The 27,671-nt window shown below is 39.7% G+C and overlaps 2 protein-coding genes across 8 annotated transcripts in view; one reads left to right on the forward strand and one right to left on the reverse strand.

Annotated features, from left to right (window-relative positions):
• Nucleotides 1-27,671, forward strand: part of GREB1L (GREB1 like retinoic acid receptor coactivator) — a 365,194-nt gene that overhangs the window by 309,504 nt on the left and 28,019 nt on the right. Inside the window, exon 36 of one of the 3 annotated variants that reach the window (XR_008673625.2) lies at nt 6,005-6,467. The exons of 1 other annotated variant lie outside the window; for it this stretch is intronic. The gene's annotated coding sequence lies outside the window, so the exon portion shown is untranslated. Of the gene's footprint in view, nt 1-6,004; nt 6,468-27,671 lie in introns of those variants that run through there. One more of the 3 variants, XR_008673626.2, reaches the window with a different exon arrangement.
• ESCO1 (establishment of sister chromatid cohesion N-acetyltransferase 1) overlaps nt 1-27,671 on the reverse strand; it is a 69,369-nt gene that overhangs the window by 24,868 nt on the left and 16,830 nt on the right. For 3 of the 5 annotated variants that reach the window (XR_008673628.1, XM_004059229.5, XM_055368624.2), the window contains exons 2-8: nt 27,422-27,551; nt 18,806-18,908; nt 16,449-18,565; nt 11,109-11,223; nt 9,272-9,332; nt 7,317-7,431; nt 3,972-4,103 (exon numbers count right to left, since the gene is read on the reverse strand). Coding sequence is in view for 4 of the 5 variants with exons in the window: in XM_004059229.5 (XP_004059277.1) it covers nt 3,972-4,103; nt 7,317-7,431; nt 9,272-9,332; nt 11,109-11,223; nt 16,449-17,978 (1,953 nt within the window). In the remaining variant the exon portion in view is untranslated. The remainder of the gene's footprint in view (nt 1-3,971; nt 4,104-7,316; nt 7,432-9,271; nt 9,333-11,108; nt 11,224-16,448; nt 18,566-18,805; nt 18,909-27,421; nt 27,552-27,671) is intronic. The other 2 variants (XM_055368625.2, XM_055368626.2) reach the window with 1 other exon arrangement.

A 27,671-nucleotide genomic window follows, 5' to 3' on the forward strand; every position in this document is an offset into this window, starting at 1 on the left:
GTTTCACCATGTCGGTCAGGTTAGTCTTGATCTCCTGATCTCAAGTGATCCACCCCCTCAGCATCCCAAAGTGCTGGGATTACAGGCATGAGCCACTGACCGGTATTGTCGACTCTTTCTTCAAAGTTTCTCATCAATGTTCTTTCCTATTTCTACCAACGTCATAGTAATTCAGCACTATACATGCCTAATATGTATACTACTGTCTATATATGCCATTGAAATATTACTTCTCTCCCTACACTTCATCAAAATATTGTTTTAACGTTATTTAAATTTTTATCATTCAAAATATTCGAGATTCTTCAAAACTTAAAAGAACAAAGAATAAAGTCCATATAGCTTTCAAAATCAAAGTATCACAATTTGACTTGATTCTATTTTTCTAGTCTCATTATCCACAAAAATCCTGATTCAATAAAAAAGATCTACTCATTATTCCTCACAAAAATGTTAAGCTTTCTCTTTAGTTGTAGTACTGTTACCAATCATAGATGACTATCTATGTTCATTTTAAAAATCAAATCTTAACTCTTTCCTGTCTATGAAAACAAACCATTCTGACCACTTCTAAGTTGCAAAGCTAATGTATAATTTATTTAAATATTTAATATTGATTTATTCCTTTAATGGTTACTTAGATCTTTCATTAACTTTTCATTTCTTTCAGACTTTGTTCCTAAACTTGAAGGAAAGGGCATAGCCCTGAGAGTAGTGCTCTCCACACAGCATTCACTCAGATGTGAATTAATTCAAAGGAGTTAAGAAGGATAATACAGGAAAAAAGGATTGAGTTTTTCTCAGCCAAGAACCCATACATTGTTCTTTGGCATTACTAAAAGCTCAAAATATAGCTGAGTTCCTGATAGGTTCCTGATAGGTTTCTGGCAGTTTCCTGGCCTTGCAATGTGGCTCAATATGCCAGGGGAGAGAACTCGTGCTTTCTCTTCACATCTTTAGGGAACAGTACCTTAGTTCTGGAAGGAAACTGAAGTAGTTTCCTAGGTCTAAACCAGAGTCCAGGCTCCACCTGAAAGCATTAAGAGGTTTCTTCCTAAATAGTTTTTTGGCTTTTTTGTTTTTTGGGTTTTTTTTTTTTTTTTTGAAACAGGGTCCTGCTCTGTCACGCAGGCAGTGATGCAGTCTTGGCTCACCTTAACTTCCTGGGCTCAAGCCAACCTCCTGAGCTCAAGCGATCCTCCCACCTCAGCCCCACCAAGAAACTGGGACTACAGGCGCATGCCACCACGCCCAGCTAACTTTTTTTGTACAGATGGGGTTCCACACGTTGCCTCGGCTGCTTCCTAGTTTCTAATAAGTCAAATAAAATTCATTTCCCCAAAAGGTGTCAGCCAAGCAGATGGGGTAAAATGAAAGAATACAGTAAGAAAAAATTTTCTTACTGTATTTTCTACCTTTTATTTTAACCTTTTGAAAATACGACTTTTAGCCATTTCCAATTGTTATCAGATTATTAATCTGCCTGGAAAAAATTTTTACCCAAAGAAAAAGGTATTTATCTTATTTTCTACAGAATGTTTGATTAAAATTTTGGCCAAGCGTAGTAGTTCACGCCTGTAATCCCAACATTTTGAGAGGCCAAGGTGGGTGGATCACCTGAAGTCAGGAGTTCGAGACCAGCCTGACCAATACGGCGAAACCCCATCTCTACTAAAAATACAAAAATTAGCTGGGAGTGGTGGCATGCACCTGTAGTCTCAGCTACTTGGGAGGCTGACAGGAGAACTGCTTGAACCCAGGAGGTGGAGGAGGCAGTGAGCCAAGATTGCACCACTGCACTCCAGCCTGGGTGACACAGCAAGACTCTGCCTCAAAAAAAAAAAACAAAAAAACTTGTTTTAAGTAAAATTAGTTGTTTCTAATTTATTCTATTTTTAGTCTTAAGTAGAACAAAACTTTATTTCCAGTTCCTGATACTGTCCATTTAACATGAATTAACACCAGAGTACCATATGACTTCTTCTATATACTTCTCACCAACAGACAAACCTAACAGATAAAATTGGCATTAAATAAAATTAAGATATTTTGTCAAGCATTTGTGAGCACTTAATGTCTATGAAAGGCATAAAATGAAAAGCCCAATAAATGTTTTAAAGTCACAACCCAAAATCTAGAACAGTGATCATAGCAGAACAGCTTTAAGATAGGTACGTTTTCTTCTTCTCTCCATACACTATAGAATACCACAATGTTTTGGAAGAGTCTCTTCCTTAGACTCTGTGTATACCTAGATTTGCAAACAGCAAAAGATAAGAATATCGACCTTGATAACAGCAAAGAACGGCCAACTGCTAAACTCAATTCCTTCTCTTGAGCTTATTTCAAAAATGAAAAAAATAACCCATGGCTCTGTCCCATCAAGGGGGGATTGGAGGAGGGGTCTGGCTGGGGCAGGAAATAATCTTCCCTAGGTTGCTACATTGCTTTGCAGCTTTGCAAGAGAGCCAGAATGTGTTTGGAAGATGATGACTTCACCTTGTACCATAAATCAACTTCCCTTGACATCTTGGAAGAGTAGAGCAGATATTTCCTGATTGATTTATTTACTCTTCCTCTCAGAAATTAAGAATTTTCCTTAAGGTGAAGAATTAAGACTTTGAAATAAAATGTTCTTATAATTTTAGGAAACTAAATGATCACCAGAATTGAATAATGTACACTGAGTAGAATTTACTTGAACTAACTTCCTCTACGAGGTTTGTATATAAAATATACTGAACTATTTTTGTCCTAGAAGTATTCTATAATTTAGCTACCTGATAGAACTATTTTTCTTTTCACAATGCAAGGATATTAACATAGTCAAATTGAAAAAGTACAAATTTCAAATGATAAAACAATATCCAGCTATAGATATTCTATGTCCACGCACCTTATATTTGGTGAAGTGGTAGGAGAGAGTGTGTGGAAAAGTCAGATGAAATAAGAAATATAAAGGATGACCACAGGTAGAGAACCAAAAAAGTAAAAACTCACCCTATCCTGGGTAGAAGTAGCTGGATGAATGAAACAATGAATACAAACCCTTCAACCGAAGGTAAGTATTAATACAAGCATATGAATTTAACGGAGGCCAATAAAGACCTTTAAATAATCTAGTATCTGGTACCTATATAAAGATTTATATGAAATGAATTGGTGATCTCAGTTCAGATATCCTGGAGGTCTTATTAATGTGAGTGTACAGTACTGAAGGTAACATGTATACAATAAAAAGAGATTCCATTTCAGATATGGGTAAACAGCAATTCAATTAAATTACTATTTTCACAAGATATCTGAAATAGTTCAATATTGCTAACAAAATTTTGCTATTTCCACAAATATTAAATAATACCCATTATGCCTAAAATGCACTTACATTAAAAAATATATTTTGTACTAAAACAGATTTACTCTGTGGGAATTTTTTTTTTTTTTTTTTTTTTTAGTATACTACAAATTCTGAGGTCTTAATTTTCTAGAATTTTTCTTTTTTAATCTTATAAAGAAAAACCCTCATGATAACAAAGAGAAGGTAAAGGAAATCTCCAAACAACCTACTTGGTATAATACCTATCACGATCAATCTCCAATATAAAACTGTGCCAAGAAATGTAAATATTAAATAGATTTATCAACAGTAAATAATTATTGAAATCAAAGGAATTTTTTTTTAAAAACATACAAGTTAAATAGCATTACTTCTGACAAGTACAATCACTACTTTAGAAAAGTAAAATTTAAATTCAAAATCCCACAACATAAACCAGTCAGAATAAATTAGCTGGTTTTTATGTTTGGCTTTGTTTTTAAAAAGCCAGTATACATACTACATGTGCTTTGTACATATTATTATCTCTTAAAAACATAAATTTTTCAGTGATTTAAATTTGGCAACTCATCTCATTAAGAGACCGACCTAATTATCTGATTTTTGCATTTTAGAATTCACAAATTCCACTTACCACATATTTAACAGCACTTATAAACTGGTTGTGGAAAAGCAGATGCTGTGTTTCATCTTCTGGATTTGAAGCTGTATACAGCATTCCACAAACATTACAAGAAACTGCTCCAAATCTTTTTTGTCCTGCATCCTATTTACAAAAAACACACAAAAGTTTTTTTCCTCCCAAAAGAATTATTCCAGAATATCAGCCTCTAAGGCTATAGTGTGAGCATAAAGTAAGAATTGTTTAATCTACAATGAATAACATTCAATGTTAATTACTAAAAATAACATGTTAATCTGAAATCTGCATGTAATTTTACTAAGAAATGTTTCCATTTTAGTAACCTGATCCACGGCATATAACAATTTTTTAAAAACTGACAAATAGCTTTAATATTACAAACTTAGTCCTAAAGCCCCAAATAGGAAATACTCTATGAATGAGAACTAATATATATTTCGTATTTGCAATAATTATACTACTAGTGTGTAGAGGAAAAAGTTTTTTTGATACAGGGTCTCACGGTCTCACTGTGTCACCCAGGCTGGGACTACAGGGATGTGCCACCATGTCTGGCTAATTTTTGTTTTTGTTTTGAGACAAGGTCCCGCTCTGTCACCCAGGCTGGAGTGCAGTGGCACGATCTTGGCTACTGCAACCTCTGCCTCCCAGGTTCAAGCAATTCTCCTGCCTCAGCCTCCCAAGTAGCTGGGATTACAAGAGCGTGCCATTGCACCGGACTAATTCTTTGTATTTTTAGTAAAGATGGGGTTTCACCATGTTGACCAGGTTGGTCTTGAACTCCTGACCTCAGGTGATCCACCTGCCTTGGCCTCCTAAAGTGCTAGGATTACAGGCATGAGCCACCACGCCTCGCCACCTGGCTAATTTTTATATTTTTTGCAGAGAGAGAATTTTACCATGTTGCCCAGGCTGGTCTAGAACTGAGCTCAAGCGATCCTCCTGCCTCGGCCTCCTAAAGTGCTAGGATTACAGGTGTGAGCCACTGCACCCAGGTAGACTCTTCTTTATTTTTATTTTTAATTTGAGACAGAGTCTTGCTCTGTCACCAAGGCTGGAGTGCAGTGGCGCCATCTTGGCTCACTGCAACCTCCCACTCCAGGGTTCAAGCGATTCTCCTGCCTCAGCCTCCTGAGTAGACGGGATTACAGGCACCCACCAACACGCCCAGCTAATTTTTATATCTTTTAATAGAGATCGGGTTTTGCCATGTTGGCCAGGCTGGTCTCAAACTCCTGACATTAAGTGATCCACCTGCCTCGGCCTCCCAAAGTGCTAGGATTACAGGCATGAGCCACCGCACCCAATCCATTCCATTTTTTAATGTCTTCAAAGTCTGGGGGGCCACCTGAGGTGGCTCATGCTTGTAATCCCAGCACTCTGGATCACGAGGTCAGGAGTTCAAGACCAGCCTGGCCAACATGATGAAACCCCATCTCTACTAAAAATACAACAAATAGCCAGGCACGGTGGTGCGCGCCTGTAAACCCAGCTACTAGGGAGGCTGAGGCAGGAGAATCACTTGAACCTGGGAAGCAGAGGTTGCAGTGAGCCAAGATTGTGCCACTGCACTCCAGCCTGGGTGACTCCGTCTCACAAAAAAAAAAAAAAAAATTAACAATTAGCTGTGTGTGGTGATGCATGTCTGTTAGTCCCAGCTATTCAGCAGGCTGAGGTGAGAGGATCACTTGAGGCTGGGAGGTTGAGGCTGCAAGTGAGCTGTGATCACACCATTGCACTCTAGCCTGGGTGACAGTGTGAGACCCCATCTTAAAAAAAAAAAATCCTACTGATTATGTTGACTGTAACTACATAAATGTTCCTAGTACTTTGGGTGCCTTGATTTTTTTATATTCACTCATTCAAGTTAGATTTTTAATCAATCAAAATATCTCCTGTTTTCCAATTTATCTTCCTGTAATTTAAAATGTAACTTTAAAATAATAATGTATTCTGCAATATAGATATTCAAAATCATTTTATACATTAAGTTCCATGTTATTATTATTATTTTTTTTTTTGAGATGGAGTATCGCTCTTGTTGCCCAGGCTGGACTGCAATGGCACGATCTCAGCTCACCGAAACCTCCACCTTCCGAGTTCAAGGGATTCTCCTGTTTCAGCCTCCCGAGCAGCTGGGATTATAGGAACGAATCACCACGCCCAGCTAATTTTGTATTTTTAGTAAAGATGGGCTTTCTCCGTGTTGATCAGGCTGGTCTTGAACTCCCGCCCTCAGGTGATCCGCCCATTTCGGCCTCCCAAAGTGCTGGAATTACAGGCGTGAGCCACTGCACCTGGACAAGTTCCATGTTATTTTAACATTTAAATCAACTACTGAAAGGAGGTAGTGATCAAATGACAAATCTAAGAAAGTAACAGATGTGAAATAAAGTATCACAATTTGTTATAAAACTAGAAGTATGAAAACAATTATTGTTACAAGACAAAGTCACTATTTAAGAAGGGGGTTGTAATAACACCAGAAATATTTTTCTGAGACAGAGTCTCGCTCTGTTGCCCAGGCTGGAGTGCAATGGCACCATCTCAGCTCACTGCAACCTCCGCCTGCCAGGTTCATGCGACTCTCCTGCCTCAGATTCCTAAGTAGCTGGGATTACAGGCATCTGCCACCACGCCCGGCTAATTTTTGCATTTTTAGTAGAGACAGGATTTCACCATGCTGGCCAAGCTGGTCTCAAACTCCGGACCTCAGGTGATCCACCCACCTTGGCCTCCCAAAGTGCTGGGATTATAGGCATGAGCCACTGCACCTGGCCTGGGAACATTTTTCATAATAAAATTTATTATGACAAAAAGGCTCTTTGGCAAAAGTGAATGAATTTATTCTTTAAAACCTTGCATAAATACAATGCTGCTATGATTTTGATATGATTTGATTTGTCTCCACCAAAATTTATGGGGAAATTTGATGTCCAATGTGACAGTGTTTGGAGGTGGGGCTTAGTGAGATGTGTTTGTGTCTTGGAGGTGAATCCCGCACAAATAGGTTAATGCCCTCAAATGCCCTCCTGCTGGGGTGAGCAGGGTTTAAAAAAAAAAAAAAAGAGTCTGGCTTCCTTGGTTTCTCTCTCTTGCTTCCTCCCTTACCACGTGGTCTCTCTGCACATGAGCTCACTCCCTTTCTGCTTTCCTCCATAAGTTGAAGCAATCTGCCACCCTCACCAGATGCAGATGTCAGGCCATAGAACCACAAGCCAAATAAACCTCTTTTCTATAAAAATTACCAACCTCAGATATCGTATTATAGCAACATGAAATATACTAAGATGGTTCTAACAAAAATTCACCAAAATGGTCAAGTTGTGTACTTACTATAATCAACTGTTTTTCATCAGTTTTCTCTGCTTCTTTTAGTTTCAAGTCCTTTGGAATTGTTATCTCCAAATGGGAATTACACTTAGGCAAAGAATGATTTCGTGGTGTCTCCCTTAAAAAAAATAAAATAAAATTACTAAATGTTACAGATCCAAGTCATTTCAAATCATTGGAAGGGGAAAAAATAACTTATTTTCTTTTTTTTTTTTGAGACGAAGTCTCACTCTGTCGCCCAGGCTGGAGTGCAGTGGCGCGATCTCGGCTCACTGCAAACTTTGCCTCCTGGGTTCATGCCATTCTCCTGCCTCAGCCTCCTGAGTAGCTGGGACTACAGGTGCCCGCCACCACGCCCAGCTAATTTTTTTTTTGTATTTTTAGTAGAGACGGGGTTTCACCATGTTAGCCAGGATGGTCTCGATCTCCTGACCTTGTGATCCGCCTGCCTCAGCCTCCCAAAGTGCTGGGATTACAGGCGTGAGCCACCGCACCCGGCAAAAATAACTTATTTTCTACACAACGCTGATAAATTTCAGCTTCAAGAGAGGGAGAAAAACTTTTAAAAATCAAGGGGCAGGCCTGGCGTGGTGGCTCATGTCTATAATCCCAGCACTTTGAGAGGCCAAGGCAGGCAGATTGCCTGAGCTCAGGAGATCGCGACCAGCCTGGGCAACATGGTGAAACCCCGTTTCTACTAAAATAAAAATAAATAAATAAAATAAAAATTAGCCAGGCATGGCAGCGTGCGCCTGTAGTCCTAGCTACTCAGGAGGCTGAGGCAGGAGAATTGCTTGAACCCGGGAGGCGGAGGTTGCAGTGAGCCGAGATCACGCCACTGCACTCCAGCCTGGCGACAAAGCGAGACTCCGTCTCAAAAAATAATAATGATAAAAATAAAGGGGGAAAGAAAATTACTAATTTTCAGTAAAAAAACAAAAACTAATTTTCAGTAAAAAAAAAAAACTAATTTTCAGTAAAAAAAAGCAACACTTACCACAGTTTGAATATGCTTTTAAGTTTTATAGTTTTAGCTATCTAAGTCATTCCAATTTGTACTAAATACTGTTTGTTGTTAATCCAAAAGGCAAAATAAGTCAGATCTATTTAATTCTGACATTAAAAAGAAAACAAAAAGCTTTTAATCTTACTTAAAACACTCTTACATGTTGCTAATACCTAGTATTTCTAGAAGTCTAGGGAAAAGGGCATTCTCAAACACTATTGAGACAGGCCAACCACTTTGGAGGAAAGTCTGACAATGCGGGATAAGTTCTATAGCTATGAGATACAGACACACAAGTAAGCAAAGATATATGTGTTTAACATAGGATTTCTCTTTTCTGGATAGAAATGAAACAGAAATATCCAAAATGTTCATAAAACATAGAACTGTTAAACCACGGTAAAGTCACACAATGAAATTTAATGCAGAATTTAGAAGAATAAGGTAGCTGCCAGATACTGTGGCTCACACCTATAATCCCAGAGATTTGAGAGGCCGAGGTGGGAGAATCACTTGAGGCCAGGAGTTTGAGACCAGCCTGAGCAGCATAGCAAGACCTTCTCTCTAAAAAAAGAATTTTTTTTAACTATCCAGGTATGGTGCCACACTATAGTCCTAGCTACATGGGAGGCTGAGGCAGAAGGATCACTTGAGCCCAGGAGTTCAAGGCTGCAGTGATTGTGCCACTGCACTCCAGCCTGGGTAACTGAGCAAGACCTCAACTCCAAAAAATAAATAAATAAATAAATAAACAAATAAATAAAGAATGAGGTAGTAGGGTAGAAAAAATGTCCATAGTAAACAGCATGTATAGGCATAGAAAAAGCTGTAATGAAAAGAGAATCTGTAGGTAAACTGAGGGTTACTAGCATAACTTTTTAGGGAAGAATACCCTAAACTCAAAACTTGTAAGTTAAAATCCTTAAGCTCTAAAATCTAATTAATAGCTTACCTGTTATCACTGCTTTTAGATGTCTGGTTACTGAGAATACTATGCTGTTGGGGAGGTGAACCTGTAATTTAATCAAGAAGGTGGGTTATATATTGAGTTTTATACTAGTTTTCCATCTAATGGATAAAATCATTACACATAAAGAAAAAAAACCTTCAATGCATTAAATGACTTATTTTTAATAAAGACCATCTGATAAAATTAGAACCTTCTTCCTAGATACCATTCTTCAGACAAAAGGCAGAAAGGCTGTCTCATACTCAGACTACAAAGCTGCAAAGAGATGTAATGGTAGATTAGCTTGCCTCTAATTTAACCAACAATTATTAGGACTGAATAATGAGGAAATTGTTTCAATGCCTGCATAATTATATAATCTCTAAGTAGAAACAAATGAAAACATTTTCTTGTTTAAAAAAATAAAAATAAAAGACGCCGGGCATGGTGGCCTCACATCTGTAATCCCAGCACTTTGGGAGGGCAAGGCAGGCGGATCACCTGAGATCAGGAGTTCGAGACCAGCCTGGCCAACATAGGCAAACCCTGTCTCTACTAAAAATACAAAATAAGCCGGGTGTGGTGATGTGTGCCTGTAATCCCAGCTGCCCAGGAGGCTGAGACAGGAGAACTGCTCGAACCTGGGAGGCAGAGGTGGCAGTGAGCCGAGATCGCGCCACTGCACCCCAGCCTGGAGGACAGAGCGAGACTCTGCCTCAAAAAAAAAAAAAAAAAAGATGGTCTCTGGAATTTTAGTCAGAATAATAAAGGCAATAAGCAATGCATTTTATTTTCTAATGAATAAATGCATCTCATATTTATATTACATTCTCTCTTCCCCAACTCAGAGAAAAAGTTAAATCATGTCAATGATTATCCGAACTCAACATTTTGCTCCATGTATACCTTTCCTTTAGCAGAGAAACAACAGGAATTAAGAGATTTCTTTTCTATACCCTCTGCTGTCTCATCCAATATAAGTGACCAAATAAATCCTCATCCAACAGTTCAAATAATTTTTTTTTCTTTTGGTTTTTTGGTTTTTGAGACAGATTCTCACTCTGTCACCCAGGGTGGAATGCAGTGGTGCAATCTTGGCTCATCTCTGCCTCCCAGGTTCAAGCAATTCTCCTGACTCTGCCTCTCAAGTAGCTGAGATTACAGGCGTGCACCACCACGCCTGGCTAATTTTTTTTGTATTTTTAGTAAATAGAAACGGAGGTCTCACCACATTGGCCAGGCTGGTCTCGAACTCCAGGCCTTAAGTGATCTGCCTGCCTAGGCCTTCCAAAGTGCTGCGATTACAGGCTTGAGCCACCACGCCCGGCCCAAATAATGTGTTATAAAAAAAAAGTTCACAAGGTTCCAAAACTAAAGCTTTTGGACAATTTGCAAAGTGGACAATTTGCAGCATTTATTAAATCCTTAATTTAGAGATAGGATCATTCAGATGGAAAACTGAGTAAATAAGGGTTAAAGATAAGAACCGGAAATGGTAAAGCACAAATAATAAAGTACTTAAGAAATAAGCTGCTACTACTATTTTATGCAATTCATTAAGAACACTTCTCAAGAAAGTAAGTCACAAATAAAAGTTGTTTAAAAAACAAAAGAACTTTTGGTAGGGATTCAAAGAGTAGTACTTAGGTACTTTAAACAAACCAATCAACAGAAGTAATTCTGAAAGCATGGGTGATAGTCATGATAATCACATATTTGAAAAATACAGCAATGGTTAAAAAGAATTTAACAACCCTATTTGGTATATAACATTTTCTGTAATACTGACAAAAATGTCACTGAAGACTATGAAATCCAAATAATATTTCCAAAGTATTACCTGGAAATTTATTCTCTCCTGTATCAATTTTTGCTTGACTGAGCAGAGTCGAAACTGCAGTAACATTTTCCACTGGACTGTTTTCTAGCTTGGATTCCAAACATTGGCTGAAATTCTGAACACATATAATTCAAAATTTTTACATCAACTTTGGGTTTTATCTAAATACGCTTTCAGTAAATTTTAGCATACTAAAAAAATTTAACATACTTTTTATTTGGAGTAATTAATACAGACATGAAGTCTCCCCATGATCTTGCTACAAGCTACCCTCTCACCATCAGGGCCCATTATTACCCTTCATGCTAAATTTAAAAACAAGCAGGGTACAGCAGTGCATGCCTGTTGTCCCAGCTACTCACAAGCCTCACTAAAAGGGGAGGATCACTTAAGCCCAGGGGTTTGAAGCCAGCCTGGACAACATAGTGACACCCTATCTCAAAAAAAGGAAATATCTCTTCCACAGATATATTCAATAGTTTCCTGGCTCTATACCTTTTTTCCAAGTTTCATCTGTCTAGACTATAATGTCCAATATGGTCATCACTCCCACATCTAACTAGTGAGGGCACTTAAAATGTGGTATCACTTGAAATGTGTTGAAAGCATAAATCACACCAGATTTTGAACTTAAGCACCCAGCCGGGCACAGTGGCTAATGCCTGTAATCCCAGCACTTTGGGACGCGGAGACGGGCGGATCACTCGAGGTCAGGAGTTCAAGACCAGCCTGACCAACACAGTGAAACCTCGTCTCTACTAAAAATACAAAAATTAGCTGGGCGTGATGGCAAGCACCTGTAATCCCAGCTACTCGGGAGGCTGAGGCAGGAGAATCGCTTAAACGTGGGAGGCGGAGGTTGCAGTGAGCCAGGATAGTGCCACTGCACTCCAGCCTAGGTGACAAAGTTAGACTCCATCTCAAAAAAAAAAAAAAAAAAAAGACAGGTTAAATAAAAGATATTAAAATTAATTTTATCTATTTCTCTTTACTCCATTAATGTGGCTACCAGGTAATTTTAAATCATGTATGTGGCTCACTTATATTCCTACTGGATAGTGCTGATCCAGAATACCTTTCCCCCTATATAAATTCAACTCATTGCTCCTCTTCCATAAAGCCTTTCCCAATCTTCTCTAGCTGTTCTTCATCTACTTTGTCTAAATCTCTTTCATGTGCTTATCACTTTTTATTTTCAATCAGTTATTTGTGTCTGACTTACCTATAAAGCTTAAAAGCAACAACCATATTATATTTACCTTTTTATTCCCAATAGCCTCTAATTCAGAACCTTGCCAAAGCAGATACTCAATTAGTAAATAACAAAAGAAAACACTTCAGGCTGGGCATGGTGGCTCACGCCTGTAATCCCAGAACTTTTGGGAGGCTGAAGCGGGTGGATCATGAGGTCAAGGGATCGAGACCATCCTGGCCAACATAGTGAAACCCTGTCTCTACCAAAAATACAAAAAAATTAGCTGGGCGTGAGGCCGGGCATGGTGGCTCACGCCTGTAATCCCAGCACTTTGGGAGGCCCAAGCAGGCCGATCACCTGAGGTCAGGAGTTCCAGGCCAGCCTCGCCAAGATGGTGAAACCCCGTCTCTACTAAAAAACAAAAATTAGCCGGGTGTGGTGGCAGGCACTTGTAATCCCAGCTACTCAGGAGGCAGAGGCAAGAGAATCACTTGAACCCAAGAGGCAGAGGTTGCAGTGAGCCGAGATCGAGATCATGCCATTGCACTTAGCTGGGTGTGGTGGCGGTCCCAGTTACTCACGAGGCTAAGGCAGGAGAATCACTTGAACCCGGGAGGCGGAGGTTGCAGTGAGCCAAGATCACACCACTGCACTCCAGCCTGGCGACAGAGCAAGACTCCGTCTCAAAAAAGAAAAAAATACTCCAAACTCCATCAAAAGTGGCTATCTCAGGGAAATGGAAATGGAAACTCCTTAAGGGCAGGAAACCTATCCATGTTCTATGGCCCTAGCACAGCACAGCACCTTCAACACAGCAGGCACTCAAATATGTCCTGAACCAATATGGTCACCACCACATTTCCTAATCACTCTGTGACAGTGGTCAAAATGTTGAGATTAGTGAAAAATAATTGGAAACAATCTGAAAGGTGAAAGTCTTCTTTTTCTTTTGAGATAGAGTCTCACTCTGTCACCCAGGCTGGAATGCAGTGAAATGATCACAGCTCACTGCAGCCTCAACCTCCTGGGCTCAAGGGGTCCTCCTGCCTCAGCCTCCCAAGTAGCTGGGACCACAGGCACACATTACCACTCCTAGCTATTTTTAAATTATTTTGTAGAGAGGGAGTCTCACCATGTTGCTCAAACTTGTCTAAAACTCCTGGGCTCAAGAGATCCTCCCACCTCAACCTCACAAAATGCTGGGATTACAGGCATGAGCCACTGTGCCTGGCCCAAGGTGAAAGTCTTTTCATAGAAGAAAAGATAAACTTGTGGTATATTCCCATAGTTTTAAAAATACCCAGTATCAATAAGTATCAAATATAATGTTGATTTCACAAAGCCAAGTTACAAAAATATATGTGCTAGTATTTTTGTAAAACACTGAAACAAACAAAGCTAAGTATTCTTTATGAATTTATATACATATAAAATCACAGAAATAAAAACTGAAAAGATCCACATCCACTTTAGGAGCACATTTTAACTATGGGGAGATGGGTAAATGGAATAAAGAGTTGCAGTCTTCGGCCAGGCGTGGAGGCTCACACCTGTAATCCCAGCACTTTGGGAGGCCAAGTTGGGAGGATCAGGAGGTCAGGAGATCGAGACCATCCTGGCCAACGGGTGAAACCCCGCCTCTACTAAAAATACAAAAAATTAGCCGGGCGTGGTGGCAGGCGCCTGTAGTCTCAGCTACTCAGGAGGCTGAGGCAGGAGAATGGCATGAACCCAGGAGGCGGAGCTTGCAGTGAGCCGAGATGCACCACTGCACTCCAGCCTGGGCGACAGAGCGAGACTCCATCTCAAAAAAAAAAAAAGAGTTGCAGTCTTCATCTACACCTGTAATGTACCTTTTGTAACTTTAAAGGATTTTCAGTAATTTTTTTTAAATGTTAACTTTTGTCAAATCTGGGTGGTACACATATGAGAGTAATGTTCATCTCTGCTATATTCTAAATGTTTGCAATATTCCAGAATTTCAAACCGTAAGATTTTTAACATAGCAACAAGTTTCTTAGGATATTTTTTTTTTGAAGACAGACTTTCACTCTGTCAACCAGGCTGGAGTACAGTGGCGTGACCTTGGCTCTGCAGCCTCCGCCTCCCAGGTTCAAATGATTCTTCCACCTCAGCCTCCTGAGTAGCTGGGATTACAGGTGTGCACCACCACACCCAGCTAATTTTTTGTATTTTTAGAAGAGATGGGGTTTCGCCACGCTGTCCAAGCTGGTCTCGAACTCCTGACCTCAGGTGATCCAACTGCCTCAGCCTCCCAAAAGTGCTGGGATTAAAGGCATGAGCCACCATGCCTGGCAGGATGGTTTCTTATAATGTTCCTCCAAACAGAGGGGCTGCATAAATTCAAAGTATCTTTCAGTAAAAGCAATGTTATCAAAGGTCAAAATAATGTGGTCTACATAAACATCTTCATTCAAGTACAGTTTAGTACAAAGGAATGAATTAGATTTCATATCCATCAATATACTCTCCATAAACTGCCTTCTGAGTTTTGACAGGCATTTATGCAGCAAGCAATTAGAAGACACACTCTCCAACTGTATCTGGAGACACAATCCTGAATAAAAAGCCACTACATCTCTGCATGAAGCCACAACTTATTACTCATACTACAACTCACTACTTATTTCTAATTACTATCACTGACTGGTAAAATCTCTCTGAACAATCATCTTTTAATTGATGCTTGCATTCCTGTCTATATAGAAAATAAAATCTGAGAGTACAATATGGTGTCTTCTCCCTTTAAGAAAAATAATAGACACTGATCTATTTTCATGGCTTCTGGAATAAAGCCCAGACTCCTAATTCACTCACATTTGCTCCTAGACAAAATGTCTCAAAAGAGAACTTTAAATCACTTGCAAAACTTTGAAATGATTTGACTTTTTTCTCTATTCATGATGACTTTTTTTGCTCAAATGATTTCTAATGTTCAGAGTATGTTGTTTTAGAAAGAATGCTGGGCTAAGAATTAGAACACCTGGATTCTAATTCTATTTGTGCCACCAAACATGTTGCCTAAATCACATTCCACTCCAAGTTTTCTTATTATAAAATTAAACAGTACAAATAAATGAGTTTGATCTATGTTAGAGTTCCAGGGTTCTATGCATATAAAATTTCTGCTTATTGGTTTTATATATTAGTAGTCTACACACAATTTACTTTAGAAAGAAAAGGGCTCAGCTGCTTTCGTAAAATTTAAAACTACTTTCTTAGGTAATCAAAATTTATTCCAGACACAAGATTCTGGTTTTCAATTTACTTTTCCATTTCAGAGTCTAGGCCACTACAATTTTATTCTTAGGCTGAAGACTGAATTATTTATACCTCTCAGACAGACATTCTACTTGCCAACTATTCAAAATGGCCACAGAGGTCATCTCCTTAAAAATGTTTAACTTTTAAATTATATCCAGTAGGAAAAAAGGCTGATTAGTCCTAGTTGAAATTAATTTTAATATTTAGGTCAAAAGTAGTCCCTAAAGGCCAGGTGCAGTGGCTCACCCCTGTAATCCCAGCACTTTGGGAGGCCGAGGTGGATGGATTACCTGAGGTCGGGAGTTCGAGACCAGCCTGATCAACATGGAGAAACCCCGTCTCTACTAAAAATACAAAATCAGCCAGGCATGGTGATGCATGCCTGTAATCCCAGCTACTCGGGAGGCTGAGGCTAGAGAATGGCTTGAACCTGGGAGGCGGAGGATGCAATGAGCTGAGATTGTGCCATTGCATGCCAGCTTGGGGAACAAGGGCGAAACTCCATCTCAAAAAAAAAAAAAAAAAGTAGTCCCTAAGAAACGTACTTTCTATGGTTATAATTAACAGAAAATCAGTGTGTTAAATTTAAAAGAAAAGCTGGAATTCAACCGGCTTATGCTTACATAAAATAAAAATGAAGAGCAAAAATGAGGAAACAATGAGAAGCACCCCAAGTAAATGTGAGACATCTAAAGTTCTATCACAACAAGACTGGGTTAATAAAACTCTCACTAACAACAGGAGAACTTAAACAACTCTTCAATCTTTTAATGACTTGATTCTTGTGCTAAAATGTTATAAAGACATTTCTTACAGAAAATATTTAGGCACCTCTATTGTGCATAATAAAAACAGATTACCTTATTTGATGCTGAATCAAAAGAATGTTTCATCTGATTATCCAATGGTGGGTCAGAAGGTTTTATCTCATTGGCCAAATGACAATTTTCAGGAGCCCTTTCTGTGGTTTTATTAATTTCTACTGTAATATCATTAATTTTCACTTCTTCAGAATTAATTTCTTTCATTTTTTCCTGCTGGCAAGTTATATTTCTATCATGTGGCTTTGTCCCTAAAAATGTACTTTGAGTCACTGGATGATGCATTTCTAAAGCTGGTGGTGAAAAACTGGTTCGTAATAAGCCTAATTTAGGGGAAACTTGAGAGTCCAACTTATTGTGCTGCACAGAGTTAAATTTTGAGAGTTTAATTTTAGTCCAGTTGGAGTTCTTCTTGGCTGAGCTGTTTATTCCATTTAGTATACATTTCACAGGCTTTGTTTTTCTACTTGGGAAAAAACGATTACATTGCACATCCTGATTTGTTTCCTTCTGATGAAGTATTTGTCTTTCAACACTGGTCTCTTCCAATTTTATTTCTGTGGGCTTTTCTTCCTTTACACTTTCCATTTGTGAAGATTCCTTTTTTACCTCTACATTATCTGACTCAATTTCACCAGCAATTTCTTCACAGAGCTGGAGAATACTACCTCGTTTGCTCTTTCCTGCTTGCTCCAGCTCATTATCACTTTGTTCAGGCACTGATGGCTGTGGACTTTTTGGGAGTGTTGTGTTAGTATTCACTTGTGTATGAACCGACTTCTTCATCTCATTCTTTTTCGGGACCACTGAAGTAGCCATTTTTGATCTTTTCACCTCAGAAGTTACAGGCACAGGTTTCGTTTCGTCTCTTCTAGTAGTCTTCTGAGGACACTTTTCAGATCCTTGTATGCATTGAGAACTACAAGCACAAGCTGTCTGATGTTCTACCTTGCGTTTTTTCCCTTTGGGAGAATTTATTACTTCATTAATTACTAGATTTTCATCTTCTTTAGAGTCAGACTTTACTTCCAGTACTTTTCTCTTCACATGTTTTTGACTTGTTTTATTAGATTTACTCTGAGTACTGCTACACTGCTCTTTTTTAGTTGGTGGCAAACTCTGTTTAACTGCTTGAACTTGACCCTGAATTTCTCTACTGCGTAACGACCTTCTTGAAACCTCTGTTAATTGTTGTAGCCTTTGTGATCTCCGGTTAAGCTGTTCATTTGCTTTAGGGTTTTCATGTACTAATTTTTTCTGAGATAATTTCTTTTTTGTAGATTCTTGTGAATATCCCCTCACAGTCACCGTATTTTTATTAATGGATTTAGTAGCTTTATCATTAGATGCTGCCTTTGATGACCTTGTACTCATGCGTGTTTCCAATTCTGGCTGATTTATTTTACTTTCACTGGAAGATTTAGCCTGTGATTTTATAGTCTCCTTTGGACCTGATTTTTTTGCTAGATTCTTTTGAGAATCCTGAATTTCTGTTTCTGAATTCTTATCTTCACTTTTTTTAGTAACTTTGGAGGAATTCTCTTTTGATTTCTCCTGAATGGACATCATTCCTGAGTAATGACTTTCTTTTCTGAGTAGTTTTGAAGAGGATTTTTGTGTCCTGGTAGGCGTGAATGCTGATTAGCTAGTATTATTACCGAGGAGCAGGTCTGAAAAATCAACTTTAACTGATGCTGATATACATTTTCAACAAAAATACTAGTTTGCTTCAAGTAAGGTTTCTGTCATTCCTAGAACATGAGAAAAGCTGGCATGAATGCTAAAAGACACTTGCTTTACTTTGGACAAGGTAATAAAAATTTGAGGAAAATTTTGATTATTTTTAACAAGTTTTTTTATCAAAAGAAATTTAATTCAGGTTCAATCTGTTTTGTTGATTTTTTAATTAATTTTGGTTTCAGGCCTAGCTCTATTACTGGAGGAGTTATTTATCAGTGACCTGTTTTGATAAAATTTTTGAAAACTTTTTTCTTCTGAAGTCTACAGTTATTGGACTTCGATTCACTTGAAACATGTCTTATGGCTAACACGTTTCTTTCCTTGTTTGCTGAGTCTGTTGGTTTGCAGTTCTTATCTAACCTCCTTTGTTCAACAAAATATTCTATTAATATAGATTTCCTTTTGTGCTGCCATTTCTGAAAAATTAAAAAACAAAATAAAGTTTTGTACAATCCATGAAATATGTCAATGCTAATACTACACAGAAATAACCTTGATTTAAGTAAAATCTAACTCCTCCTTTTGAAGTATCTAGTCAGTACACTTAAGGCCAACAGAACAAAGTATCCCAAGTATATTCCTATGAATAATCAATAACTTGTCTTACATAAGCATAGAATAGTTGAAAATCAGTGTATTCCTTGAGGTTTACTTACAGTTTTTGCCCCAAAATATAGACTCGATGTCTCAGCCACCATAACTCATGAAAATTAGACAAAACCATTCCTTATAATATGCTCTTAACACATCACACAGCACCTGAAAGAAAAAGGGTTTTTTTTAATGTTCAAAAGGACAAAGGAAAGATGTAATCATCCATTCGGCTCTCATCAAATATAACGCTCCATAATTTCATCCTGTCCTACCATTAGTCATTATTTCCTCAAAGCTCATATTACACGTACAGTATTTAATTTTAGTATTTCTAATTTGCACTCAACTATATGCAGCCAATGGACTAGTAGGCATTCATTCATGTTGTGAAAAAAAGTTTTAAAATATGAAAAACAATTCATAATAAAAGCATAAAATTGGTTAAACCAATAAAGTAAAATCCTATTTTGGGGAAAAAACAAAGCACATAGATAACTATATACATAGAAAAAGACTGAAATATAGTTAAAGAAGGAAGATTTAAGCCAACACATTTACCTCTATTCCGATTCAAACCCTACTGGAAAAAAAAGCAATAGAGGGACTAAAACAAAACAAGACCCAGTTGTGGTGGCTCACACCTGTAATCCTAGAAACTCCAGAGGCTGAGGCAGAAGGTTAAAGCCAAGAGTTTGTGACCAGCCTGGAGAACATAGCAAGAATCTGTCTCTACAAAAATTAAAAATTAGCCAGGCATTGTGGCATGCACCCACAGTCCAGGTTACTTAGGAGACTGAGACAAGAGGATTGTTTGAGCCTAGGAGTTGAAAGTTGCAGTAAGCTATAATCATGCCAGTACACTCCAACCTGGACAAAAGAGTGAGACCCATATCTAAAAATAAGTAAGTAAATAAAAAACCAAGACAAAGCCATAAACCCAAAGGATAAAGAACAAGACAGTAGATGATAAAAATTTAGAAGTACAGATGCTACAGAGAAGGACAAATAATTGACTTAGTAGGCTCAAGAAAATCTGAATCTTCAGGTAGAAATGTGGAAAGCTGAGAAGATCTATTTATACCCGAGACTCAGGAATTGGCAGTATCAGACTCCATAGAGATGCGGATGAAAATAGGACTCAAAAGGCCGGGTGCGGTGGCTCACACCTGTAATCCCAGCACTTTGGAAGGCCAAAGCAGGTGGATCACGAGGTCAGGAGTTCAAGACCAGCCTCGCCAAGATGGTGAAACCCCGTCTCTACTAAAAATACAAAAATTAACCAGGCGTGGTGGCAGGCGCCTGTAATCCCAGCCACTCGGGAGGCTGAAGCAGGAGAATCGCTTGAACTCAGGAGGTGGAGGTTGCAGTGAGCTGAGATTGTGCCACTGCACTCCAGCCTAGGCGACAGAGCGAGACTCTTGTCTCAAAAAAAAAAAAAAAAAAGAAAATGGGACTCAAAAAAGCAGATAGGGCCGGGGGCACAATGGCTCAGGCCTGTAATCCCAACACTTTGGGAGGTCGAGGCAGGCGAATTACTTGCGGCCAGGAGCTCAAGACTAGCCTGGCCAACATGGTGAAACCCTATCTCTACTAAAAATACAAAAAAATTAGCTGGGCATGGTAGTGCATGCCTGTAATCCCAGCTGCTCAGGAGGCTGAGGCAGGAGAATCACTTGAACCTGGGAGGCGGAGGTTGCAGTGAACTGAGATCACGCCATTGCATTCCACCCTGGGCAATAAGAGTGAGACTCCATCTTTTCTTAAAAAAAAAAAAAGGCTGGGCTCACACCTGTAATCTCAGCACTTTGGGAGGCCGAGGCGGGCGGATTCACGAGGTCAGGAGGTCGAGACCATCCTGGCTAACATGGTGAAACCCCGTCTCTACTAAAAATACAAAAAATTAGCTGGGTGTGGTGACAGGTGCCTGTAGTACCAGCTACTGGGGAGGCTGAGGCAGGAGAATTGCTTGAATCCAGGAGGCAGAGCTTGCAGTGAGCCAAGATCGCACCACTGCACTCTAGCCTGGGCAACAGAGCGAGATTCCGTCTCAAAAAAAAAAAAAAAAAAAAAAAAGCAGATATTCTCCCAGATTGCCATTCCCATTACTAGCACTCAGAAGACTAGAGGTATAAATCTCTAGAAGGAGTGAAACAGAAGGTCTACAGGCTTAACAGGCACAGTTGAGGATGGAAGTATCATGCTGAGAACAGAAGGAATAAATAGGAATATACACACTGATTGCTGAAACCCACTCTGTTCATTCAAAACCCTCTTTGCCTACTCAAAGGTTCCTAGAGGATAGCAGCCAAGCCTATACCTTCTACTAAGGAAGTGGAAAGATTGTGTTCTACTGATCGTTCTGAAGATGAGTACTACTGAATTTGGCAAGCCCTAGAGAAAATACCTAAAAATACTGATAAGGTCTACCTATAATCACTAAGACACACACACAAACACACACCCTATAATCAGGAGTCTACCAGCCACTCCACCATCCAAAAACATACAATTTCCAATCACTTTTAACCATGAGCAGTTAAACAAGAATCACCACAAATACAAGGAAAGCCTTAATATGACGAAAAAACAGGAAAAAAGTAGCTTTGAACACAAAATTAGAGACAAAAACTAAAAATCAGCTAATTTGTCATGAAACAGATATACAAGAACAGCATACAAAAAAGAACTCTTGAAAATTAAAAACACTACAGAAAAAAGTGAAAAAGTCAACAGATGCCATCAGAAGGTAAAGACAAAGAGCTCTCCTATAAAGTAGATCAAAATGACTAAGATGGCACATGGGAGAAAAAAAAATTAGAAAATTAGAGGACGAGCCATGAGGTCCAACTGGCCATTAACTGGACCTTTCAGAGAATAGAAAAAAAGCACTGGGGGAAAAAAAAAAATCAAGAATTCAAGAAATTTTCCTAGACCTGAATGACATGAGTTTCCTAATTAAAAGGGCCAAGATTGCCAGGTGCAGTGGCATGTCTATAATCCCAGCTACTCTGGGAAGCTGAGGCAGGAGGATCACTTGAAGCCAAGAGTTCCAGACCAGAGCAAGATCTACCACGAAAAAAAAGAAAAAAAATTTTTTTTTGAGACAGAGTCTCGCGCTTTGTTGTCCAGGCTAGAATGCAGTGGCACAATTTCAGCTCACTGCAACCTCCACCGCCCAAGTTCAAGCAATTCTCGTGCCTTAGCCTCCCAAGTAGCTGGAACTACAGGCATGCACCACCACGCCTGGCTATTTTTTTTTTCCCCCAAGATGTAGTCTCACTCTGTTGCCCAGGCTGGAGTGCAGTGGCACCATCTCGGCTCACTGCAACCTCCACCTCCTGGGTTCAAGTGATTCTCCTCCCTCAACCTCCTGAGTAGCTGGGATTACAGGCACGCACCACCATGCCGGCTAATTTTTTTGTATTTTTAGTAGAGATCAGGTTTCACCATGTTGGCCAGGCTGGTCCCGAACTCCTGACCTCATGAACTGCCTGCCTCGGCCTCCCAAAGTGCTGCAATTACAGGCATGAGCCACTGCGCCTGGCCTTTTTTGTACTTTTAGTAGAGACAGAGTTTCATCATGTTGGCCAAGCTGGTCCCAAACTCCTGGCCTCAAGTGATCCACCCACTTTGGCCTCCCAAAGTGCTAGGATTATAGGCATGAGCCACTGCACCTGGCCAAAAAAATTTTCTAATAAGCTGAGCATGGTGGCACACGCCTGTAGACAGGCCCAGCTACTCGGGAGGCTGAGGCAGGAGGATGACATGAGCTCAGGAGTCTGAGGCTGCAGTGAACTATGATCATACCACTGCACTCCAGACTGAGTGACAAAGCAAGACCCCATCTCTTTAAAAAACAAAAAAACAAAAAAGTGGGGCCAGGCACAGTGGCTCACGCTTGTAATCCCAGCACTTTGGGAGGCCAAGGCAGGTGAATCACGAGGTCAGGAATTCAAGACCAGCCTGGCCAACATGGTGAAACCCTGTCTCTACTAAAAATACAAAAAAATTAGCTGGGCATGGAGGCAGGCACCTGTAATCCCAGCTACTGAGGAGGCTGAGGCAGGAGAATTGCTTGAACCAAGGAGGTGGAGGTTGCAGTGAGCCGACATCACGCCACTCACTGTACTCCAGCCTGGGCAACAGAGCGAGATTCTGACACACACACACACACGCATGCACGCACGCACGCACGCACGCACCAGGGAGGGGACCTAAGAGTATCTAGAACAATGGATGAAAAAAGTTATCTATTTTTAATTTTTTTTTTTTGAGATGGAGTCTCCTTCTATTGCTCAGGCTGGAGTGCAGTGGCGCAATCTTGGCTCACTGCAACCTCCATCTCCCGGGTTCAAGCAATTCTCCTGCCTCAGCCTCCTGAGTAGCTGGGATTACAGGCACGCGCCACCACACCCAGCTAATGTTTTTTGTATTTTTAGTAGAAACGGGTTTTCGGTGTATTGGTCAGGCTGGTCTCGAACTCCTGACTTTAGGTAATCCAACCGCCTCGGCTTCCCAAAGTGCTGGGATTACAGGCATGAATCACCGTGCCCAGCCCCCAAAAAATTTTTTTCAGCCTTTCTATGTTTCTGCTGGCAATGAGGAAAAAAACTTTTTAATTTTTAAAAAACCTATCATAAGGATAAAAAGATGACTCTCAAACTTCTAGAGGGGGGAAAAATCCTGACTACATACAGATGATTAAAATCAGAATTACAACAAACCTTCCATAGCAACACTGGAAGCAAGATAATGGGAAAATTATTCAAAATGCTGAAGAAAAATTATGTCCCAAGTAGAATTCAATGCCCAATTAAGTGTGGAGCCTAGAATATTTTTCAGATATGCAGGGTGTCAAAAAATTTAACTTCCAAACATCTTCCTCTAGGGTCTACAACAGAATGTGCACCAAAAAATAAGCATGTTAAAATGAAGAAAAGAGGAGGGAGTTTAGAAACCAAACAAAAAAATGAGACTGCACATGTGTGTGCTTACTGAAGTTTATATGAATAAATATAAGTACAAATAAGTTAGTTTAAAGGAATTTTTAAAAAAGAATTACTATTGGCCAGGCACAGTAGCTCATACCTGTAATCCCAGCAACTTGGGAGGCCAAGGCAGGCGGATCTCCTGAGGTCAGGAGTTCGAGACCAGCCTGACCAACAAGGAGGAACCCCCATCTCTACTAAAAATACAAAATTAGCCAGGCATGGTGGCGCATGTCTGTAATCCCAGCTACTTGGGACGCTGAGGCAGAAAAATCTCTTGAACCCAGGAGGCGGAGGTTGCAGTAAGCTGAGATCGCGCCATTGCACTCCAGCCTGGGCAACAAGAGCAAAACTCCATCGAAACGGAGTCTCATACTGTCACTTAAAAAATAACAGGGTAGGCCGGGTGCGGAGGCTCACGCCTGTAATCCCAGCACTTTGGGAGGCCAAGGCGGGCTCATCACGAGGTCAGGAGATAAGAGACCATCCTGGCTAACATGGTGAAAGCCGGTATCTACTAAAAATACAAAAAAATTATCTGGGCGTGGTGGTGGGTGCCTGTAGTCCCAGCTGCTCAGGAGGCTGAGGCAGTGAGGCAGGAGAATGGCGTGAACTCAGGAGGCGGAGCTTGCAGTGAGCCGAGATTGCACCACTGCACTCCAGCCTGGGCAACAGAGTGAGAATCCATCTCAAAAGAAAAAAAAAACAGGGTAGATTTACACTGATATTAAAATACACTTAGCTGTAATATTTAACAGTTTAGTTCCAACATATAAATTTGTAGAGATTAACAGAACAAAATAGACTCTAAAAATAGGCCTGAAATACAAAATTAGCTGGGCATGGTAGTGGGTGCCTGTAATGCCACATACTTGTGAGGCTAAGGCAGGAGAATCGTTGGAACCCGGGAGGCAGAGGTTGCAGTGACGTGAGATGGTGCCATTGCACTCCAGCCTGGACGACAGAGCAAGACTCCATCTCAAAAAACAAATAAATAAATAAAATAAAAATAAAAATAGGCTCTAATCCATCAGGGAATTTAGTACATATAAAGGTGGTATTGATTTCATTCATTTCAAATTAATGAAAATAGATTACTCAACAATTGCTGCTAGCTGGGCACACACAACTGTAATAACAGCTACTTCAGAGATGAAGCAGGAGGATTGCTTGAGCCCAGGAGTTTGACACCAGCCTGCTCAACACAGCAAGATTCCATCTCAAAGAAAAATTTATTAATCAGAGTTTGAGACCAGACTGGGCAACACAGTGAAATCTCATCTATACTAAAAAAAAAAAAAAAAGAAAGAAAAAAAATCAGCCAGGCGTGGTGCATACCTATAGTCCCAGCTATTCAGGAAGCTGAGGTGGGTGGATCACTTGAGCCTGGGAGATCAAGGCTTCAGTGAGCCGTGATTACACCACTACACACCAGCCTGGGCGACAGAGAACCCATCTCCAATAAATTAATTAGTTAATTAATTGGTGTTAGAAAAACTGGGTAACCATCTAGGTAACCTATTCTAGTTTATGAGTAAGAAAATGTTCAAGAAAAATGTTAATCATTAAAATAAAAACATTAAAACACAGATTAAAGTATGGGAAATCTTTTTTTTTTTTTTTTTGAGATGGAGTTTCGCTCCTGTTGTCCAAGCTGGAGTGCAATGGTGCAATCTTGGCTCACTGCATCCTCCGCCTCCTGGGTTCAAGCGATTCTCCCGCCTCAGCCTCCCGAGTAGCTAGGATTACAGGTGCACGCCACCATGCACAGGTAATTTTTTGTATTTTTAGTAGAAATGGGGTTTCACCATGTTAGCCAGGCTGGTCTTGAACTCCTGGCCTCAGGTGATATGCCCGCCTCGGCCTCTCAAAGTGCTGACATTACAGGCATCACCGTGTCCAGCCGGGAAATCCTTAAATATTTGTTTTCACGTGAGAAAGGCCTTTTAAGCCTTGTCACAAAATTGAGAAGCCAAGTTTGAAGGGCAAAACTGGGGAAAAATACTGGCAAGAAATAGCAAAAGCTAATAACCAAAATATATTTACAGGGAAACAACTATAAATGGCTGGTATAATAGATAACAAGATAATAATACAAATTAAAACCAACACAAAATATCATTTTTCACCTATCAGACTGGCCAAAGATCAAGAAGTTTAAGAATACATTCTTGGTAAATGTTTGTGTCAGGTACCTTACATTACTACAAATGATTCAATGTCTATGCAGGACAATCCACCTATCAAAATTGTAAGTGCTAATTTTCAAACAGTTTAATTTCAGGCCTGGCGTGATGGCTCACGCCTGTAATACCAGCACTTTGTGGGGGGCCAAAGTGTGCGAATCACCTGAGGTCAGGAGTTCGAGACCAGCCTGGCCAACATGGCAAAACCCCGTCTCTACAAATATACAAAAATTAGCAGGCAGGCACCTGTAATCCCAGCTACTCAGGAGGCTGAGGCAGGAGAACTGCTAGAACCCAAGAGGCAGAGGTTGCAGTGAGCCGAAATCGTGCCACTGTACTCCAGCCTGGGTGACAGAGCAAGACTCTGTCTCAAAAACAAAAAAAAAAATCAACAGAAACAAACTACTAATAGTAAACAATATGGATGAACCTTGCAATCATTCTGAATAAAAAAGCTAGACACAAAAGAGTACATACTGTATGATTCCACTTTTCATGAAATTCTGTCTTTTACAAAGGCACTAATAAAAAAAGAAAAAAAAAATTCTAGGCCAGGCAGGGTGGCTCACACCTGTAATCCCACCACTTTGAGGGGCCAAGGCAGGCAGATCACGTGAGGTCAGGGGCCCGACACCAGCCTGGGCAACACGGTGAAACCCCGTCTCTACTAAAAATACAAAAATTAGCCAGGTATGGTGGCATGTGCCTGTAGTCCCAGCTATTCAGGAGGCTGAGGCAGGAGAACCGCTTGAACCCAGGAGGCAGAGGTTACGGTGAGCCGAGATCATGCCACTGCACTCCAGGCTGGGCAACAGAGCGAGAGACTGTCTCAAAAAAAAAAAAAAAAAAAAGAAAAGACATTCTAGAGAAAGCAAACTAATCTACAGTGACAAAAAGCAGTTCAGTCATTGCCTGGGATCAAGAGTGGAGAGAGGGAGATTAATTTTTGGAGGTGACAGAAATGTTCTTTACCTTGACTGTAGTGGTGATTCCATGAATATTTAAATCTGTCAAAAGCTACCAAATTGTAATTTTAAGAGAGTACAGTTTATTATACATAAATTATGCTTTAATAGAGCTGTCCAACAAATAGAGATATAAGTTATATGAAACCATGACGAAGAAACATTATTAAACCAAAAAAGCAAAGGGCAGAAGAGAGAATGTAGCATGTCTCCCTTTGTGTAAAGAGAGAAAAAGGAGATGGTGGAAGGAAGAGAATATACAGAATCATATGCCTTTTATGCATAAAATATATCTGGAAGGAGACACTAACTAATAATAGTGATGATTTCTAAACAAGAGAACTACTAGACCAAGTGCCAGGAGTATGAGAAAAGCTTACTTTTCACTATATACCCACTGAAATGTTTTATCATGTAGACATATAACCTTGTTGAAATATAAAAATGTAAGTTAAAATTCTCTGAAAATATAAAATATATTTGGCACACTGATTAATCATCTTGGAAGATACTAAATCATAAAATTATATGCCACTTACCTTAAAGAAATAATATATCACCTTTTTCTTCAAGTTGATTGATGAATGATGCTTCTGATGAATGATACTTCTTATCACTTCCTGTATGTTTAGTAATCTTTAAAAAAAAAACTCTATAGCCAAAGACAATCTATTGAAAAAAAAAATACAAAAATATCACTATTAACTGATACATTAAAACAACTTAGACAAACCTAGACTAAAAAATGGCCCAGTCAGGTGCAGTGGCTCATCCCTGTAATTGTAGCAC

This window comes from Gorilla gorilla, chromosome 17, assembly GCF_029281585.2.
Source record: "Gorilla gorilla gorilla isolate KB3781 chromosome 17, NHGRI_mGorGor1-v2.1_pri, whole genome shotgun sequence".
Lineage (NCBI taxonomy): Eukaryota > Metazoa > Chordata > Mammalia > Primates > Hominidae > Gorilla > Gorilla gorilla.